The sequence below is a fragment of the Anas platyrhynchos genome, chromosome 27 (assembly GCF_047663525.1).
Source record: "Anas platyrhynchos isolate ZD024472 breed Pekin duck chromosome 27, IASCAAS_PekinDuck_T2T, whole genome shotgun sequence".
NCBI lineage: Eukaryota > Metazoa > Chordata > Aves > Anseriformes > Anatidae > Anas > Anas platyrhynchos.
Window position 1 is genome coordinate 5,742,291 of NC_092613.1, and position 20,857 is coordinate 5,763,147.

Consider the following 20,857-nt stretch of genomic DNA (forward strand, 5'->3'; position numbering starts at 1 on the left):
GATCCTGGCAGTACAGGAGCAGTAGCAATGGGTGAAGTGTAGGAGCTGCTGCCGTGTCGGACCTTCTCAGCAGGCTCAAGCCGAGTTTAGAGCTTGGGTTTGGGCTCATCCCTGTCAGATCAAGTCCAGCTCCCTGTCCCCGTTTCCAGATGAAATAAGAGTGACCATTATCAGGCACCAAGCTGATACCAGGTTCTCCAGATCGCGTCCTGGAGTTAGCCTAAGCTGGGGAAACCTTTTTTAACTCTTTCCACAGGAGCCTGATCCAAAGGCTGTTAATCTGCTGAAGTCCTGAAGCAGTCAGCCCTGCTGGCAACCCCAAGCTGACCCCTGGCAAGCATCTGCAGCCCCCTCGGCTCGTGGTGTGACACCACCCTCAGCCCCTCCGTTAGCCGGGCATAGCAGCTTGTTCCTCTGGGGCTCCAGAAGCAGCAGAGACAAGGGGTGAGGCAGAGATAGGGGGTGGCAGCAGCTGTTCAGGATGCGTTGCTGATTCCGGGACATCTCCCACCCTTTTTGGAAATTGAGAGCTTGGAGTGAGACAGACAGAAAGAAGAGACGGCCGCTGATAAAGCCTCGTGCCACCAATGGCCTCGTCCCCAATGGGCTGCGACCCCCTGACTGTTTTGGGGGATCGGCACCAGCTGGGAGGCCACGATAGGCTCTGCTGCTCCTCCTGGCTGCTCACCTCCCTGCTCCGGGCACGGATAGCATCTCCCTTCCTTCCTCCTCCCTCCCTTCCTCCCTCCAGTCTCCGTCTCTTCCTCTCCGAGCCTGAAGCTGTCTCCATAACCCCGGTTAACTTGTGACCCGTGGCTGTGCACATCCCTCAGCACCCTCTGGTCCCCTCGGGGGTCCTGGCTTAGTGACAGTGGGCTGGGAAATTCCAGAGCATTTGGATTTCCATGTCCTGGGACAAAAAGGGGGGAAAAAAATAGTGAAGAAAACGTTTAAAATTGGTGACCCTGGACAACAACTGGCAGCAGGGCACCTACGGGTGCGTGATGGGGAGGGTACTTGAGGGAGCACTGGGGAGACGTGGAACAAGGTTTGTGTGGCTGTGGAATTTTGGCTGGAGGGACGGGAATCTGTGAGGCTGGGGGCAGCAAGAGTTGGGTTGGTTGGCTGAGGAGGGCTGAGACCTGCACCCCCTCTGCACAGCCTCAGAGCGCGCGTTTCCTCAGCCTCACCTACAGCAGGGTCTCTTTTGGGGTAAATACTGAAGGCTGAGCCTTTGAGGGCATGGTGAATTGAGTTCCCACACCTCGAGCAAAGGTCCTGTGGCTTCGGAGCAGACGGAGGGCTGTAGGCCGTGTTTCACCTGCAGACGGCTGTCACCACGTGCGATTTTTTTTCTTCTTTTCTTTTTTATTCTTCTGTAACAAGTGAATGGGGTCCCCGCATCTGGCTGTGGCGGTTAAACAGGCTTGATTTAATCGTGGGCTGATATAGGGCGCCGAGAGGAAGGAGGGGAGAGGGATGAGAAGCACCCAGCACCTGCTCGCCCCGTGCCCTGTGTGCGGGAGGGTCGGGAAATGCACGGCCTGTGGTGAGTGTGCAGGGGAAAGTGAAGGGTGAGAAGTGCTCAGGACCTTTTGCAAAGGTTTTCGGCAAGTTCCAGTAGGGGCAGGGTGGAAGCAGGACAGGGACATCACAAAGGGGCCAGGTTTGGGAGGATGAATTGTTTCCAGAGCAGCGTTGCAGAGGCGTGATGTAGAGGTGAGACAAATCTGATGACTCCCAGGAAAGGAGAACTCCCCTCTCCCTGGGAGCAGGTTGTTCCCGAAGGGTGCATTAAGGATTCAGCAGGGTGTAGGGAATGGCACCCCACAGACCCGTCGTGTCCCAGCTGCTGCACGCAGGCTGCTTTGCTGTACCCCCAGGGTCAGGGCAAGCACAACTTTCAATGCCAGGGCAGGAGATGAAGGGGGGAAAAAGAGCTGAAACCTTTCTTCCAGTGTCATGTTCCGTACCCAGCAGGAAGAACTGCTTGCCCAAACCCAAGCCCAGACCAAATCTCCTTTGTACAGTCTACAGAGAGCCACGGCAGTGCTGATCTGCTGAGCACGCATGGGATGCTCTGGGTGTTGGTGGTATCCTGAGCACGCACTGGTGGGTTACCCTGCTGGGCGGTGTTTTATTCCTACCCGTGGAAGTGGGAACCAGCCTCCTGGGTGGAAAACACAAAGCCCAGCAGAGGTCAAACTCAGCTTTTCTATGAGAAATCCCTCTGAATTGGGATTTTTGAGCCAGACCTAGAGCTGGGAAAGGCTGTGTGATCACCGAGGAGCTGGGAGCCAAGGTTTTGGCTACGAGGGAGGCTTCGCCATCCAACCTGGCACTGTGTTTCTTCCTCCCCCCCTGCCCCACTCCTCTCTGTTTGCACGTTGACTGAGACAGCAGTTTTTTTTCCCTAACCCCCCCCCTTTCTTCCCTCCGCTCCACCCCCCAGCCTGGTTATCGATGAAAGGAGATCTGACACGCGATAGATCCCCAGATAAAAGCAACGTTACGAGAGAATGTGAGCGACAGCTCGGGACGGGGGGGGGGGGGGGGGGAAGCAAACCCCAAATAGCTGGCAAGGCACAGCCCGGGTATCTGGTGTCAGCTCCAGGTGCAGCTGGGAAGGGGCCTGCCCTCTGCAAAGGGTTAATGCCAGGCCCGCTGCCAGGCTTCAGAGGCCTTCTGCCAGGGGTTTTGAAATCTGATTTTTTCTTTCTGCAACCCGGCGAGGTTTTGATCAACTTCCTATCCGAGAGCAGAAGTCAGAGCCGGCGCAGGAAGGCTGCTGCAGGAGCGCTGGCTCGCTGCCTCCTGCCCTCGGTGCGGGCAGCCGGGGTGCTACGGGGGATGGAGGACAGGGAGCAGCCCTACAAGCTCGGTGGGCACCCTGTTAGGTTCCTATATCAGAGCCCAGGCAGCCGTGTGCTGTAGGTGGGCACCTCACCTATGTGCCAACCCCGTTGCTCCATGCCTCTCGGTTCAAAGCTCCCCGCACGGAGCAGCAAAAAGCTTCGTGCCCCTCTGCCTGCCACGGGTGGAAGCCCAAATGCTGAGACCTCCCCTGTGCCCCAGAGCTCCAAAATCAGCTGGCAGAAAGTCAGCTTTGTGGGCTTGGAGCCCACCACCCTCCATGGGAGGCGAGGTGCACGGGGCTCCATCCTGCCCCCCCTCTTTGCAGCCACCGCAGGGTTGTCCCCGAGGGGCGTTTTGGCACAGCAGGTCCCCCCCCCCATGCAGATGTACCCAAATCCATTCACTCTAACCCAGGAGTCATTTGCACAAAGCTGCTTCTCGGTGTCCCTTTGCATATGCAGCTGGGGCTTTTTCTTGTGAGGACTTTCCACTTGAGAAGGGTCGGGCCGAAGCTGAAGTTTTTGGGGATTTGCTGTCTTTGGGAGGGCTCGGTTTCTCTATGTACGTGTCGTACGGAGGAGCTGGGCCTGGGCGAGCACAGATGGACTCCAGGCCTATGGAAAGTACCTTTCAAACCAGCCCTGTTTAAATTTCTAGGTTGAGCCAAAAGAGAAAGAAATAAAGATGGGAGGTCATCTCTCTTTGCCTGATGTATTTAATTTCATTAACAGCCAGAGCCTGGGTCAGCCTCTCCATTGGAAATACCCCAAAAAGTCTCAGATTTTGCAGAGATTTCCCCAAATTCTTCAGCTGGGGGGCATGACGCTTCTCATCTTTAGCCAAAAACCATCTCAGCATTTTTCTGTCACCTTGCTCAGAGCCAGCCAGCGGGGGCCACCTCTCCTGGTAGGGTACGGGCACAGCCAGGTCACTCGCTCTGCACTGCGTGGCTTGATCAGGACAGGGAAGGATGCTACCCTAATTTATGATTAAATAAAATAATGACTTGGGGGTTTATGGTGCCCCAAATCTCGAATACCATCAGAGTGTGGAGCTCAGCAGAGGGGGGTCCCAGTTCTGCCCAGTGTCCCGGTGCTACCAGCACCCATACTGGTCTGTGGGACCAGTAAAGCCAGCAGCACAACTGGGAAGGTTTTAGGTGAAGGTTTTAGGTGCTCGGGGTTGTGACAGGGCAGGCAAGGAAATAACTGCTCAGATACTTTGTGGAGCGTAGGTGCTGCTGTTTGCCTTCAAAGCTCCTGTGCCACATTTGTTTTCTGCCTCCCTTGCATCTGTTTTTTTTTTGTGCATTTTTTTTTGGTTTGTTTGTTTGTGTTTTTTTTTTTTTAACTGCGATGCAACTGTCAGAGCTCTTTGAAACTGTCAGCCTGTGCAGCTGAAGGGTTAAGGGCAGGCCACGCAGCGAGCCCGAGCACAGCAAGGCTGCTTTGATGGCTGAGGGCTGCCAGCACCACCTCTGCTGCCAAAGCGCTGCTTTCAGCGTGGCGCCTCCTGAGCGCCGCGTTGCAGGGGGAGCTCGGCGAAGCGTCCACGTGCACACCCAGCCTCATCTTCCCTCAGCGCCTCCTGGGCCTGCAGGGGTTTGGCCGAGGCAGATTTGCAGCTGCAAGAAGTGGCAGGAGACCCGCGGGGACTGGGAAGCGGCCGGCCCTCGGGGCACCGGGGCGGCTCTGAGCTGTGCATCCAAGCATCAACCTCTGCAGGTGAGCAGAGATCGTTGCTGAGCATCTATTTTCTCCTCGGCTCACGGCGTGCAGGAAGTAAATAAACACTCGGGCATGCTTTTAACGTATTTGTCAGCTAAATGGTGGTTTAAAAAAAATGACTTTGCATACCGTGGGGGCTGAATGGGCTCAGGTCTGCACGTGGGAGCCCGTTGAAATCGGTGGGGTCTCAAGGGTATAAAACTGATGGCAAGCATCAGCCCTGTCCGAGCCCTTTGTATCTCATCATCTCAGCTGCTGGCACACACAGCGGTGCCCTGCAGCTCTTGTGGCGTTTGTCATGGGCTGACCTTTCTGCTCTTGGGCATGTGGGGTCTGGGCTTGCCCACATCAGCGAAGGAATCATCCAGGGTTTGATGGTTATAACTGCAAAGACAGGAGTCGGGTCTGTCTTTGGCAGTGTATCCGAAGCCCAGAGCCCTGCCAGGTTCCCAAGTACAAACGCAGAGTCCCTAGTTTATCATTTATTAGCTAATTAGGACCAACTGCAACCTCATGTAGTACGTGCTTGAGAGTAAAAGATCCCCAGCTTCCGTGGGCATCGCGTCGGTATCCGGAGCAGAGTAAATCTCCTGAGCCAAGGAGGAGTTTCCAGGGCACGCAGTTAGTTTCTGGTGTCCCTGGTTGCTTGTTCGCAGTAACAGCTGACACTGAGATGAATGTGTCTCTCCTCTTTCAGATGCATCATAATCTCTGGCCTCAAACAGCTCATGCAGGCACTTGGCATCGCTGCATGACAACCCGGTAGTGAGGGATGGTGAGGCAGAGGAGAGGAGAGCGTGGCTGGAGCTGAAGGGAGCTGCCCTGGCAGGAGGCTGAGGAGTCTCTGGAGAAAAAAAAAATCCCACAATTTTACCCCATGGAAACAAACCCCTGTGAATGTTAATATTGGAGTTTATTGCAAGTGGCTTACTTGGTGCAGCAGCCACAGGCCCCACCAGCGTGGTTCTCCAAAGGACTGAACGTCCAGGTTATAAGGCAGAATGCATTTGCTGGGGGTGTGTAGGGAGCCAAAGTGAAAAGCATCACGTCCACTTCAAAGCAAAAAGAGTGAGGCAGAGATTTGTCAATTTACACAGGCTTTTGGGATGGAATGGGCTCTTCTGAGTCCCACCTTTGGCTTTGGCACCAGCCCTTTCCCTGGGGGCAGAAGGGGACTGGGTATCTCGGTTTCTGTAGGTGATGTATCTACAGGGGCAGGGGTGCTCTGTGCAGGTAGGACGTTTTCCACTGGTGTTTTTCAGAGGCTGAAAAAAGTGCAGATTTCCTCCTCTTCACTGTGCGTTATTTTGGATAAGCGAGATTTTTGGCCTGCTCAGCACCTCGAGTAAAAGCAGTGTCTGCGTTTCCTCCTAACCTGGCACCTTTCCTCCTCCGCCAAATTCGGCACAGCAGAAGGGCGAGGCGGCGTATTCAGCTCATGCTGCTGAGAAAATCGTAGCAAGGGCAGAAAGAGGAGGTTGTCTGAGAGCTCCCAGCCGTACCGCGCAGGAGATTTTGGATAGGAAGTGAGGAGCAACTTTTCCCATGGGAACTACAGGGGGAGGCAAGCCGAACTGAATGGGGGCCTCATAAATCAATGACACACACCTTCGACTTTGTGCTATAGCCTTGGGCGGCCGGAATTTATAAGCCCAATCAATAATTGAGGAAAAAAAAGCAACAAAACAAGAAAATGCATCAGTTATAAAAATGCTGGATTCCATGCAAGTCTCTTTCCATCAGCCTCAAACCAGCTCCGAAGGGGAAACTGAGGCACGGGGCGTGGGGTCTGTTTGCTGAGGGCATGCATGGAAGGTGTGCATGTGTTTGCTCCATCCTGGAGCTCTGAACTCAAATTGATGCAGCTGCTCGTGGCCAGCCCCGCTCCTCACCTCCCCTCTGGGTGAGGGAGGAAGAGGTCAGGCAGTCCGACGGGCAGGGACACCCACGTTTTGTTCCACTTCTCAGCTAAATATATATTCCATGTGTGTTTTTTTTTTTTTTTTCGCCCAGAAGCGGCACAGTGCTTGTGCTGCCTGCTGGCCAAGTGTGCGTTGTCGGAGCACTTCTCAGGTGTTAACCAACTCAAACGGTGATGATGGGATTTTCCAGGGTTGTTATTCTCAGCCTAAGCTGCGGCAGCTGCGATGGAAATAAAGTCAAGTACGCTGTGAAGTGCATGGGCCCAGGGAGATGTGATTCAGGACGTATGATCGTACTTCTCCGTGTGCTGTCATCAAGGTACCTTTGAATTTGTGGCTGAGTAAGAGCAGGCTGCTTTCAGCCAGGACAGTAACCGGGTCACAGACTCCCTCCGGTGCTGTGACCCCAATAACTGCCCCTCCTAAGCTCGGGGATGATAATTAGTGATGGGTTTTTCTCCGTGCCTCAGCCTAGACACTAGCTGGGTGCTTGGAGTCCCTCCTTGGGCAGAGCTTGAGGGTGCAGCCAGCTCTTCTGCCGCCTTGCTGCCCTCAGCTTTCTCTGTGGGTAGGAATTTCAACCCCCTAACACTTTAGGGCAACCTCTCCCTCTCACCTGGGCATTAGCAGAGCGCCAGGGGCTCATGTGCAGTTGGTTTTTGTTGTTCTTTTGAGGGCAGCGAGCTTCTAAGAAACCCAGAGAAGGAGCACAAAGGGACCTTTTGCTTATCTCTGACCTTTCTGGCAGGGATGTGCCTCCAGAGCCCAGATAACACGAAAGCTGGGATGCGTGATTAGGGATTGAGGCCCTGAGATGCCATCTGCAAAGGTCTGGTAAAGACCTGTGGGGTGGCAGTGAAGGGGGAAATATAAAGTCCTGTCTGCAAAGAGGTGGTGAGAGGCCAGGGGTGGAGGGATGTGGGACTGGGGGGGCCGTCCCAAAGCAGGGGCTTTGCAAAAGGGCCAGGGGAGAGGTTGTGGCCTTTGAGTTTCTCGCTGATGAGGGTTTCAGTGAGCTGGATTTGGGGGAAGAGCCTCCCCCAGCCCATGCCCTGCTGTGCACAGAACCCCACATGCCATGCCTGTGGTTTGCACTGCCCAGTGGAAACATTTCCCCATGAAAAATCAGCATTTTCTTTTTACCTAAGTGGAGGTAAATGAGGGCAGGAGAAGGGGTGACCCTGCTGGGGTCTGTAGCTTTGGGCACAGGTCAAGAACTGGGGCTTGGAGGAAGCAAATCCTGGATTTGGGCTTTGTGCTCCACGTCCCAGCTCACATCACGGTGCCTGAGAGCCCTCCAGACACCGTTCCTGTGAGCAGCAAAGGCAGAACTGGAGCTGCTGGTGTCTGAGAGCTGGTTTCCAACAGAACCGGAGCTTTTTCTGGAGTGCTTTTTCTTGCCAGAAGCATGTTTTGGGTCTCGTTTCTCCTGAGCTGCCTGCTTGTGTGGAGCTTGTGGCAACGTAGCCACGTTGGTACCTTCACTGGGCCACCTCTGTCCGACTCGGCTGGATTAAGAATTTATGGGAAAGGAAGGATAAACGCGCACAGCGGGATTGCATACGGCCTGTTTCTTTAGAAAACAAGACCAGAAGCTTGGCGAGGGCTCGGGTTCATCCTGCTGCGGGACAGGAAGATTTTTGTGGGATGGGAAAAATGTTCCCTGCCCAGCTCCGGTCCGTGCCGCAGTGCAGGGAGACCCAGTGCGGTGAGCCTGGGCTGCCTGGACAGACAGACAGACAGGACCACAGGGGGTGTTTATGTCCAGCAACCTCAGGAAAAATTCCCCTTTTCTGCCATCGCAGCCAAAGCCTGCCTCTTCCACCCCGCGAAGGACAGCACGAGGTGAGCAGGGAGGAAAAAGGGAATAACCGGGCAGAAAGCGCAGAATCCACGCACGTATATTTATTTTCAGGTAGGAAATCAACCCCCTTCCTAGCCTCGCTGCAGAACAACATCCTCTGAAGCCTCTTGTTTTGCTGAGGCCTCTCAGAGCCGTTCCCATCCCGCATCCCCACGGCCCCACCCTGCCGCGAGGAGTTGCGCTTTCAGTAGCCCCGTACCGGGGTGCCTGGGGCCAGCTGGGGTGTAGCCCGTGATACTTATCTTCCTGGGGCCTTGAGAATATTATTATTTTTTTTTTCCTCAGCTTGTTTTTTTTCTCTCCCCCCCCCCCCCTTCTTGTGTGTTTAGGCTCCAGTGACCCAGCTCTGATTTCCTTTTTTAATTAATGGCAGCAGCCTTGGTTTCTGTGTTTGGCGCAGTAACGAGCGTTTCCTTTGTCGCTGCTGTCACTTCCACGGCTCTGCCTGCCGCTGGGGCTCAGAAGGTGCAGCCCTGCTCCCTGCTTCGTCATAAATAGGTCCCGAGACCTTTATCTGCCAGCACCCTTCGAGCAGCAGAAGCCCTTAAATGTGGTCACACCGACACGAGGGGCTTTACACCAGCACGGTTTTACCCGTAGGCGAATTTACATCGAGTTAAATGGTTTGGCCACCGTAATTTTCTTTGCATGGTGAAATGAGTGAAGCTTTTCTCTGGGTGGAGGGAAGGGGGAAGTCCTCCTGGCTCTGAGATGAAGCTGATAAAGTCCATCCCTGCGTGGCTTATCCCATTCACGTTCTCCTGCTCCCTTAGGGGGGGCACCGATGGTGAGGGCGCTCCGCAGGCAGCCGGATCCTGTCCCTGATCTGTTGGAAATCTTCCCTGGGAGCAGGGATCCCGTCCCTGATCTGTCGGAAATCTGTCGGAAATCACCCGTGGGAGCAGAGCAGGCAGCACAACGGCTGGGCTCGAGGAAGGGACGCAGACTGGCAGCAGGAAGGGGAGCTCAGCTCCTTTGGGCAGCAGCCTGGGCTTCGGGGCTTCACCCAGGAAACCGGACCCCAAATTGTCCTCACTCCCCCCTCCAGCAGCCAGTTTCTCGTGGGACTCCTTTCTCTGCCTTATCTCGCCGGATTGGCACCTCCTCAGTGTCTCCTTGAGCTCTCTGGGTGCGGAAAGGCTGGGGTCTGGGGGCAGGGGGGCTTTTGTACCATTGTAAGGCAAATAAGAGCTGCTGGTTCCCGAATCCGGGCGCTTGCAGCACTTGGAGCAGGCAGGCCACTTCAAAGGGCTTTCTGGGAGCTGTCACTACAAAAGCTAGCGCTCGGCAATTAAAGTCTCTAAATCCTGACTGAAGCTGATTAATTTACACCAAGTTAATTACTAGGTCCCTTTCCAAGAGCCTGATACGAGTCATCCCATCGCACGATGTCATTTTCAGGGAGAATTAAACCCTTTGCTTAAATGGTTCTGGAGCTGCTTTGAAGACGCAGTCCTGTGGCATCTTCAGCCTGGGAATTTTCTATTTTTTTTTTTTCCATCTCGAAGGCCTTTAGCGCCGTTAATGAATGAACATCATTAATGATTAATCACCTGAATATGAATGGAGTAGGCTTCGTGCCAGGTAAAAGCAGAATAAATGCGTTTGCCTGAGCTCTGCTTTGACACGTGTGCTTTTGGAGCAGCTGGCAGCAGCTCCTCTGAATCCAGCGGGCAGTGCTGGCCCTCCGCTGTCTCGTTTGGCCAAAGGGAAACTGAGGCACGAAGGAACTAAATGATCCATCCACGCTAACGAGCAAGGCAGGGAAGAGCTGGGAAAATAACCCCAAAGCCCTGACGCTTCCCAGCTTTTTCCAATATTTTTCTCCTTTCTGTGAGCATTTATTACATTTCCATTTGAGATCGTATCGACTCGGTGAGAGGGATGATGCTCCCTGTTCTCTCTGGGAAAACTGAGATGCTAGAAAATAGAAATGACTCAGAGCAAGACAGAAGATCCCCTATAAAAGGAGTAGGGACAATTTGCTAGAGCTGTTACTGGTGTGGACTCTGAAGCATGTGGCTCAGCATCTCCTGTCGTTCTTTTTATAATACAAGCTAGTCCTCATATCCAGGGAGTATCCGAGCCCTTTCTTGCTTGTAATCTCGCTCAGGAATCGCCAGGAGTTGGCACTGTGGGCTCCAAAGGAAGTGGCAGGAGCCAGGACTGGTTGTTAGCTGTCAAGCCCCAAAAGGTCACGCTTAGGTTGTGGCGCTGAGAGGAACGAGGTAGGAGTGCTGGTGCAAATGGAAAACATTTCCATGCGCTGCACTCTTGTCTCTAGGAAACCTTTCAAGCACTCCCAGACCCAGCAGCTCGCTGAGAAGACCCAGATCTCATTTCTTTCACTACACTTGCCAGCAAAAAGGGTGTCTTTTTTTCTTTTTTTTTTCTTCGAGTAGAATCTGCTCCTGGCTCCGCCGGAGCCGGTCACAGTTTTTGTTCCAAATTTAAGCCCTTCCGTATTCAGCTGGGCTTTCTGCACTGCCCCACGGCCTGATCCCTGCGTGGGCAGGGGGGAGCTGCCCACCGACCCCTGCCTGCCCTCCTGGGGATCCCCTGATTCCCCTGGGTGACCCCACAGCTGTGGGGGGAGCCGGGTGGTGACCGCGGACGTGTGCGTGACCCTTCTGCCCCAGAGAGTGGCCACAGGAAAGGGGCTCCGTCCCAAATTGCAGGTGATGCTCTGGGGCCCTTCAGTGGGCAAGCCAACGGATTTCGGGGGGAGCCTTCGGCCTCGGTGGCAGCAGGGGCTGGGGGGGCTCCTGGCGCCTCCCTGCTGCTTGGGTGCTTGCTGGGCTGGTGAGATGCTTGCCCTTCCCTCGTGCCCCAAGGAGCAACCCCGGCTGCTCCCAGCATCAGGGAGGTGAATCCTCTCGGTTTTTTTGGAGCTGTTTTCTCCAAGGGACTCGAAGGACCTGGAGCCGCTCCAGTTCCCTTGGCCAAAGCCCTCGAATTACAGGGTATGCGAGAGATGTAAGTAGCAGTGAGGTCTCTCTGTCATCTCCCACCGCTTCCAACTGCTTTCATTGCTCCAGGGCCTCCTGTTCTTTCCTCCCCTGTAGCAATTAAGAGTTCATCCAGTTCCCTGGGCTCTTTTGGGAACTCTCAGAGGCAGCTGCAGGCTGACTGCGCTCCCGCTGGGGTCAGGATGGGAGCTGAACCCATCAGTCATCACCCAGGGATCGGCTGCTGAGCTGTGCCTGACTTTCTCCTGAATTTTCAGACCGCTGGTGGAAGGTCGGCTTGGCCGCGCCGTGTGTCTTTCTCCTTCCATTCTGCACCACGAGGGCTGTCAGCCGCCAAACTGGGCAACACCAGCACGAAACTGGACCACAGCAGCAGGTAACTGGACCACCACAACACGCAACCGGGAGGCTGGAGCCTGCAGAAAGCCTTGGCCAAATGATTTCAGAGCGCTCTGGGGCTGGCACACATCCCCAGATGGCTGCTTTTAAGGGCGGCAGCGATTCTCTCCAAGCGTCTGCTCAGACAGTCGGCGCTGCTCACTGCAGCAATGGCCACGGGATCACACCTTTAAATCAAACGCCTCTCGTCTCTGTGAAATCTTCAGCTCAGATGTGGGATGGGAGGGGGCAGGTTTCTAATAAAGCTCAGCTGTCTCCAAGAATAATCCAGACCCTGTTCTTCCACCAGTGCCTTTGAGAACAAAAAGACTCGCTGGCTGCTGAGTGCCTTTGAAAACTCAGCCCTTGATCTAGCTTTTATTTTTCTCTCCTTGTCCTCCCTTTTCTTCCCCTTTCTGGCTCTCCTAGCGTGCATGCATCTTCCCAGCTCCTGTCTCTGCCGAGGAGTCCCCGTCTCGTGCCAGTTTGACGTTTGCCTGTTCTGAATGCCAGAAACCCCTGGAGCTCAGGTGGGAGGAGAAGCGAGTCGCTGCTTCCCACCCCGCTGCCACTCGGAACCCAGCCTGGGAAACGAAAGCTCCTTGGCTGGGTCTGCCGGGGCCGTTTCCTCCCGTCCCCTTGCCAGCTGAGCCACGTTTGTCTCAGGAGAAGCAGAGCGATGCTGTTCATCTGCCTTTCTTCGCCCCCTTCTCCTCGTGCTTCTCCCACCTGCTGCTCGCAGCTCGCGAGCCGCTCGCTTCCCTCCTGCCTGCGTTGCTGTGCCGGGTGGCAGCAAGGTGTCTCCCCTTTTCTTCTCCTTAGGGTCACGTTAACAAGTTCAGCTTGGCCGGGGAGCAGGCTGCTCCAAACCGAGGGAGGAGAAGCCAGATGAGAGACTCCAGAGGTGGCCGTTCTGAAGTCACGCTTGCAGAACAAAGGCAGGGCCGTTCGGGGTCAGGGACCAGCAAAGCTCGCACGCCGCTGCACCCGCCGGGCTGTGACGACCCACGTGTCCTCGTCCCCGTGTTCCTCATGTGTTTGTGCAGGCCGTGTGCTCCTCGGACTCTCTCCCAGGTTTTTAGCAGGCGGAGCATTGCTTCCCGGAGGGGTGCCATCCCCTGGCGCTTCTCCATCACCCCTGCAGCCCCATGACAGCCACTTACCCGGCCCTACAACACCTCCCGGCCCCAAACCAGCATCTCCAGCGTCTTTCTGCTGCTTCCAGCGGGCTTTGGCTCAAGTACACGAGGAAGGAGACGTTTTTATGGTACTGACAGTTCCTGGTAGGCCTGGCAAGCCCCGCACTCCTTGCTGCCTGTCCCAAGCTGTGCAGATAACCAGGAGGTGGCTCTGAGGATGGGGCCGGGCAGCGCTTCTGCACTTATCGGTGCTCTGAGCCTGGAGCAGGCCTGGCACGGCAGCCCTGGGGCAGGGAGTCTCGCCCACCAAAAGGTGAGGAGGAGCCAAGGGCAGCTGCGAGGTCCCCTCGTTTGCTGGGCTCTGGGAAATCACCCAGAGAGGAGTTTGCAGCCCTCTGTCACGGAGCAGGGGAAAATCCGTGCAAAGGGGTGCCACGGGGATCAGCGCCCGGGGGAAGAGAGCTGTGTCCCCCACACCCAGCACGCAGGAAGGTGTCTGAGCAGAACAAGGGGCCGGTGGTGTGCTTGGAGCGATCTGGTGGCACAGGGGAGAGCTCTGAGCTGTCGTGCCCAGGCTGCCTCCAGCTCCTCTGCTCCTTGGGGAGCTCCAGCCCAGCACCCAGCAGCTCTCCGGCCAGGCGTTAGCGCTCGTTTTGGGGCCATGCTCTGCCAGCTCGCCTTCTAAATAACGCCGGAGGGCTACAGAAATAACCTCAGAAGCGCTCATGCCTGATTGCAGGAACCGATTTGTTTGTCAGTTTGCGGTGGGAAGGAAGTGCATCTTTTAATTGCTGCAGGCAGGATCCTGGTAGGAGCCTGGGGCTGGTGCTGTGCTGCGGTACATCCGATTCCCTTCTGCCCCGGCTCTTGGACTGGCCCGAGAGTGCCTCTAGCTCTGCTCACACGGGCTGTGAGGACATGGCTGCAAGCCGCTGACTTATTTTCGGCTAGTTAGGTGGCTGTAGGACTAGCTGAACAGGACACCATACCAATTTTTCCAGCACAGCCATAGAAACCACCACAGATTTCAGCCTAGGTAGCTCAGGAGGCAAAACCATCTTTTTTCCCTGCTAGGAGAGGGCAGGAGCTGCAGGAGCTGCAGGGCTCAGAGCAAAAATAGCAGGTTGGTGTTGGAAGAAATGGTTAATGTGTCGGGACTGCTGCTGGAATCCCTCCACCAGGGATCTGCCCGAGTGCAGCGGGAATGCTGCTTGCTCGGTGATGTGCATGCACTCACAGAGCGTGTCTCATTAGCGTGTTGTTAATGTCAGTAATTATTGGTGCTGTGAGCGCGGGAGCATACATAGATAAATGCACAGCTACCAGGAGCGCTGGGAGAAATGCACCCGCCTGTTATTAGGGGTATTAGGGTCTCGGTTTTAGAGCTGTCGCCCCGTGCAGGGGTACCCGGCTGTCACAAGAAGTTTGGTGACATCTGTGCCTCTGGGAGGGGTGTTCAGGGAGCACGGTGTGACCCTCAGAGAAGGAGCCTTGCCTACAAGGCTGCAGGTTGGCTTCTGAACGCTGCTGCTGCGTGGATTGTTTCATTTCCATTAATTAACACGGGGAGGGGACGTTTGCCTTTACCCGAAATTAATCGCCGTGCCTTGTGAAGTCCTCAAAATTTTCCTCCTTTGACTGCAGCTGGACCTGGAAGGATGAGCGTGCGCCTTTCTGCCGGGGTGGGGAACACAGGAACCCTTTGCACACCTTGGCTCAGCGTGGTGAGGCAGGTTGGCAGCAAAGCTGGGGGGCTTTGGGGCTTTTTTTGGGGGCAGGGGGCTGCCACGCACAGATGCAGCCGCGGTGCTGGGCAGGAGGGTGCACCCCGAGCGGGGGAAGTCAGGGGGCATCAATCCTTTCCTTTCTTCCCCCAAAACCATTTGTGGGCACATCCACACGGCATTGTCCTCCCTCCAGGGAACCAGCTCTAGCTCAGACCTGCTGATTTGATATCCCTGCCCCAAGGCGGGCACAGCCACGTCTCCAGTGCAGCACCAGCAGTGGGGGACCCCCTGCGAGCCCACCTTCCCTGCGTGGGATCCTCTCTGCTCCTCTAACAGGGAACAGGGTACACCCTCCTGCCCCGCTCTTGTGCACCAGTCTCAGTTCTTGTTTTTCTCCCAGCCAAACCAAGGTTAAAACCCTGCCTGCCAGGCTGCTCAGTGCATTGCACTGCACTGCCCCTGAGCTCTGCCTGCCTCCAGCCCTGCTGCCCTGCCTCTGCTGTGCCGGGGTCCTACAAAACTCATCAGGGTGCTACCACGTAGGGAATGGTTGGGTTGCAGGCTCAGGGTGCTTCAAACACCCCACAGCAGCCCCAGCTCCCTGCAGCAGCCCCAAGCCCAGATTTCAAGGACTTTTCCCTTCTCCCTGCTCTGCTCCAGCTGGACCAGTCCCCACTCCTCATCCCTCCACCCTCCAGGACTGCCCCTTTTTCCAGCACAGCCCCCTCTCTTTGCTGGGGCAAATTCCCCTTCTGCCCGCAGCGCTAAGAAGCTTTGAGCTGCCTCTGCTTCTGCCTGGCAGTTTGCGTTGGCAAAGAGGCGCTAGGCACCGGGCTTGCCACATCAAATGAAAAATATCATGCAACCAAAAATTCTTAGAAAAACCCAAACGCATCTAATCTGCCGAATGGGGCACGCGAGGCACCGACAACAAGATCAGGGCAGGGCAGGAAAGGGCAGGAAGGATGGACAAAGGAAGGGTGTTGTAAAAAAGATCTATTTTATATGTAAAATTTCAGGGTAGTATTTTTTAACAATTTGCATAATTGGCTACCACAGATAATCCCCTGAAATGAACTAAATATATCACAACTGGGGGCTTTCCAAGCCCAGCTTGCTTTCTGAAATTGATTGGTTTCAGCTTTGCTTTTTTTTTTTTTTTTTTTTTTTCTGCGCTCTTTCTTTCTATCTTTACCAGCTGAGTTTGGCTGGTTTCTGAAATGCCTGATTTGGGAGCAAAACTAAACATTCACCTGGGGATGGCTTACTATGGTACGAGTTTGAGTCAATGAAAATGCGACTTAATTTTAGATTTCGTTAGGAAAAGGGAACTAAGGCAGAAAACAGCTGCTGCAGTGACAGATGAAGACCAACCCGTTCTGATGCTTTTCATAAAAAGTCAGGTGAAACAGCATTTAAAGCTCTGCTGGCCTAAATAGCTAGCTGGGGCGAACTGGCCCGGGTCCCCTGGAGCCAAATCTAGCCCAGCTGCTCACAAAGGGAGATGCTCCGGAGCCACTTCTGGAAATGCTCTCCTAAATGAGTTGCCAAAAGATGTAGTGCTTGGGTATAAACATGTCTCTTCATCTGTTTGCAACTCCTTCCAGTCCCTTTTTTGTCCTGTTCTGGAAGCCACTTAAGCAAAGGGTTCGGGTTCAAGTGCTTCTCACCTTGAATGGTCTTGGTTAAGAAAATAACGTCATGAAACTGAGACAGATCCCAGCAACAGGCAGGCGCAGGTATAGAAGCGATGGACACGGCATAAACCTAAACAATACCCACAAGCACAGTTTTATTTCTGTTTAAATAGAGATTTGGTCCAAGCTGTAGCAAAAGCCACTCTAAAAAGGAGGTTTAAATTGACAGAAAGTTGTGTTTTGACCTTAGAAGCATCGGGCTTTCTTCGGAAGGCTGGTGTGCATCCTAACTGGGTGATGCATCGAAGCGCCGCCGAGATTCAGAGTTCAGATGATATCACTCCGAGCTAATTAGCTGTACTCAAAAGCCTGACCAAGTCAGAGGAAAGGGAATGCTGTGGTTGCCAGTAATGGGAAAGATATTAGGAAACACGTCCCGCGGGCCAAATCCTGCAACGTTAAACTCGTACTCCAGCACGCTTCCCTTCGATTCAGTGAAAGCACTGCTCTGAAGTTAAGAATTAATAAGATACGAGAAAGGAGAGGGAGCCAGCTACGGGGGGAAACGGTTGTCTTGTGTTTGAGCACGGGACCGAGACCAGGAAATCCTCCGCTGAGCCAGGGAAGGGCTGAAGGAGCTGGGAAGATGCCTCGGTCCCTGCGCCTGCGGGCTCCCAGCTGTGTGCACCAGGGCAGCAGCCAACGTGCCGCGTCCCTGCCGCGCTCTGACCCCGCTGCCGTGTCGCCAGGTGGAGCTGAGCACCCCGCAGCCTGACCCGCTGCTCCTGGTCCATTTTATCAGCAGTTATCAAGCACAAATGATGGGCTGTAGACCGGGCTGGCTCCTGCTGAAGCAGCAGGGACTGTGACGCCAAACCGTCACGGCGCGATTTGCTAGCCCTCGTGTGCCACAGCCCTCGTTCTTTTCCTGGGAATGCTCGCAATATCTCGCTGCTGTAGGGAAATCTGGGTGGGAAATATCACAGATGAGGGTGTTTGAAGTGCTTTGAAAGCCACCAACCAGAAAAAGTGAAACGCTGTCTTCGCTCTTCCTCTTACGCGTACAAAATGGTACCTGCTTTTCATTTTATTCGGGGGATTTCCTATAGCAAAGGATATAGTTATTCGCTCATTGGATTTGGTTTTCAAGCCCTTCGGTATGTTAAGCAGTTTCATTTTGATGTCCCCCGAGGACACCGTAGTTGCGGTGTGCCCGAGGATGAAGGTGGCACAGCTCGTGGTAGCTCAAAATCAGAAGGAGGCAGCTGGGAAACGCGAGGCAGAAAGCAGTGGGGAAAAGAAATATCGTGTTCATGGACAGCCCGGGGGGGCCGGGCCCGCTGCTGATGCAGAGTCAGGTCGCTGAAGGCTTTCTGCAGGGAAGAGCTTTCAGAAATGGCCGTTTGAATTTCCATCCCCCAAAAAAAACCTGCTTTAGCCTTGATCTGAGGCCACGTTGTGGCACCAGCTGCCCATCAGAATCGGGCTTCCATCCTCATCGCTCCTTTAACAGCCCCAGCTGCTGGTCAGCCTTCTTCGTTCATCACCAGCATACCAGAAAAATGAGGCTCCTTTATGATTCAGCAAAGAATAACATTGCTGGTTCGAGATCCTGGAAGTCTGGAGGCCATCAGTTTTTTAATTTTTACTCTGAAGGAATTTCCTTTGCTTCATATTGCTGGGCTCTCTTGCCAAAGCCAGGAAGCTGACTATCTATGGACAACAGTGACCAAAATTTGGTTTTCCTGGAATTTTCTCTTTTCCCTCCGCACACCCACACAATAGGCTTTTTAGGACGCCTGCAGCCTGTAATTTGCCTTTCTAGCCTGATAATGTGGCTCGCGGAGGCATCAGTTTTGCCAAGTCATCATCTGGAAGGAACACTTGGCTTATGCAACGGGCTTCATTCTCCCCCTCCGTGTCCGATGGCCACACGGTTGCCACCGAGCCCGGCTCCAGCCTTAGGGGCTGCGTCAGAACCGCCCCGCAGACGCTGGGAACCAGGAGAAAGACCATGAAGTCTGGGAAAGGGCCCGAAACTTTCAATTTCAAAAGGCACAGCCCAGAAACCAGAAGGACCAAGAACCCAATGCTGTGGTTTCCCTTTGCCTGACTAAAGAAAATAGCTGCTGTCTATTTTTACTAAAAATGTGGGACGTGGGGCCCTTCTCTTCCCCTGCACAACTGGGGGATGCTGCTCACAATGCAAGAGGGGGGGAGTGGAGCAGGGGGGTCGTCCCGGATTAAAACCAGCTGACTGGTCCACAGAAATCTCTCCCATAGATTCTTGAAATATTTCTTGCCCACACCGCTAGGAGATTTATTCGTAAGGTAAAAGAAATTTAGCTGGGAGAGGGATTCGGGAATCTCATCGCACCTACAAAAATTCCTCGTTCCCATTTTAAGGCAGGGATGGGATCGATCTGAGTCTCCCCGCTCTTCCTTTCTTCCCTCCAGTTCCATCTCGCCGTGCTATGTGGTATTCTGAGGGCTTGCGTCGCAACAAATCAACGCTGATAGCATCATTAAGGGCTTGCAATGTATCGGATACCTTGCAGAAAATGAAAGCCATCTGTCCAAGTGCAGAAATGGGATTCCAGCGTGTGAAATGTATTGCGTGTGTTCTGTACGGGACCTCTGTGTTCACTGTCATGAGGAGCATTGGCAACCTCTAAACCTCTGATCAAAAAGATGTTTCTCATTTTCAACGTTAAAAAAAATAAAATCCTGAGCAGAGAGAGCAGAGTCTTGTTTTACTTACACTTATTAACTTTGTCTGTTTGTTCTTCATTAAGAGACTCTTTTTAGATGACTGAAAATGCAAAAAAAAAAAGTACTAAATGTGTCAAAATGGCACACAGAAGTGACTCGCTGGGGGGAGTAGCTATTGTGGCAGATCACTCTGCTGCTAAGCCCTTTAGTTCTTTGTTCCTTATCCTAAAAATGCATGCAAGTGTGTATGCTAAGGAATATCTCCAGCTGAACTGGCCAGAGATGTTCCAGCTGAGTTCTCTTTATATGACACCACAGCCCCAAATCCTTGATTTCTATGAATTCCATTGCTCTGTTCCCTCCTGAGCACAAGCAGCTATCTTCCCAGGATCACAGATAGAGATTACTGCTGTGGGTTGAATTTGGGCTTATTTCCCTCCTCTTCCATCTGTCATTCCGCAGTACAGCCAGAATGCCTTCAGCCCAGCAGTGCTGCCCTGTAAAATTGAATTATACGGCGCTGAGGTGTGTTGCAGGAGTGCGTACCACCGAGGTGCTTCGTTCCAGAAGGAAAGGCAGTCAGCAATGGCAGGGAATAAAGCGGTCTAGCAGAGTGAGATACACTGGTGCTCAGGAATGTGCTTCCCACCTCCAACATTTGTGATTGTAATTAATCATTTGGTTGCAACTGTGGCAGCAATGACACATTGCAGCACCATCCTGGTCATGAAAAGGGTTATACGAGCAGGCCATCCCCTTTGGGCACGTTCCCTTCACAGCCAGTATGGGAAAGTTTCATAGAAATGGACCTCCTGAGCTGAATTCTCTCAACTCAGTGAGGAGCTTTTAATTTTCAAGCTCAAAGGCAGTCCGTTCCCTTGGTATTCCAGCTACAGAATCTGTTGTACATTTTATAGGCAGTTTCCTGGCACTTTCAATTGGCAGCAGCGAAGTCGAGACATCTCAGTTTTTGTAGACAGTGACAAACATTAGGGAGCGATGTGGCCAAAATTGTATCCCGTTGCCTTCAGCTTCCCATGCCACAAAGCAATTACTGCTGGGTCAACTGCAAGCAGAGCGAGGTACCACTGCAGAGCAAACCCTAGGCTGCAGGAGGCACGGTGCAAACTTGCTTGGAAGGCTTTTGTTTCCCTGAAAATTCCTGAACTGTTTGCTCGGGGTACAATTTGCAAAGGTATTTCCAAAGCATTGTGAATTGTTCTGAAAACAGAACAAAAAACCAGCAAAGCCTGACAAGCCCTTATCTCTGCAGACACTGGCGTTGCTATCTCCTATGGAGCTGCACCAGTGGTAATATGGGGATAACTTTTGGAAGACAGCATGCTGAGCGCGGGCTGGCCCCGAGTATGCACACAGCTGATTATTTTATTTTTGCTTTGAAGGGCTCTGGCCACAAAAATGGAGGGAAAAAACAAAAAGGGAGGGAATAAACAAGAAGGGAGGGAATAAACAAAAAGGGAGGGAATAAACAAAAAAGGAGGGAATAAACAAAAAGGGAGGGAATAAGCAAAAAAGGAGGGAAAAAACGAAAAGGAAAAAAAAAAAAAGGAAGGGAAATAATGAACAGGGAGGGAAAGAGAAGGACTAGGACTGAATGCTCAAAGTGCACTGTAGGAAATTGCAAAGACGGGGTTGAGGAGCATTCCCGGGGGGGGCTCCGGGACTGCTCCTTTGCAGCCTGCCCGGCCGCGGGGGCAGCTCGGCGTGGCCCCTGCATCCCCGCGGGACCCCGACCCCTCCACAACCCCCCAGCCTCCCACGACTCCCAGCCCCCGACCACCCCGGGGGGCCGTGCACGACCGCTGCCGGCCTCCCCCCAACATGGCAGCGGCTCCCGCGGCCGCCCCACGTGCTGCCAGCCCGCCGGCGCGCCGCAAGCCCCGCCCCTTGGGGGCGTGTCCACCG

The 20,857-nt window shown here is 53.9% G+C and overlaps 2 protein-coding genes across 2 annotated transcripts in view; both read left to right on the forward strand.

The window, feature by feature from the left end:
- LOC119713919 (uncharacterized) overlaps positions 1-18,957 on the forward strand; it is a 25,745-nt gene extending 6,788 nt beyond the window's left edge. The window contains exons 2-6 of the mRNA XM_072028373.1: positions 6,696-6,824; positions 8,311-8,420; positions 11,596-11,714; positions 12,146-12,246; positions 12,539-18,957. Coding sequence (XP_071884474.1) covers positions 6,763-6,824; positions 8,311-8,420; positions 11,596-11,714; positions 12,146-12,246; positions 12,539-12,608 — 462 coding nt within the window. The 5' untranslated portion in view covers positions 6,696-6,762 and the 3' untranslated portion in view covers positions 12,609-18,957. The remainder of the gene's footprint in view (positions 1-6,695; positions 6,825-8,310; positions 8,421-11,595; positions 11,715-12,145; positions 12,247-12,538) is intronic.
- CCND3 (cyclin D3) overlaps positions 1-20,857 on the forward strand; it is a 40,525-nt gene that overhangs the window by 6,523 nt on the left and 13,145 nt on the right. The window lies entirely within an intron of this gene.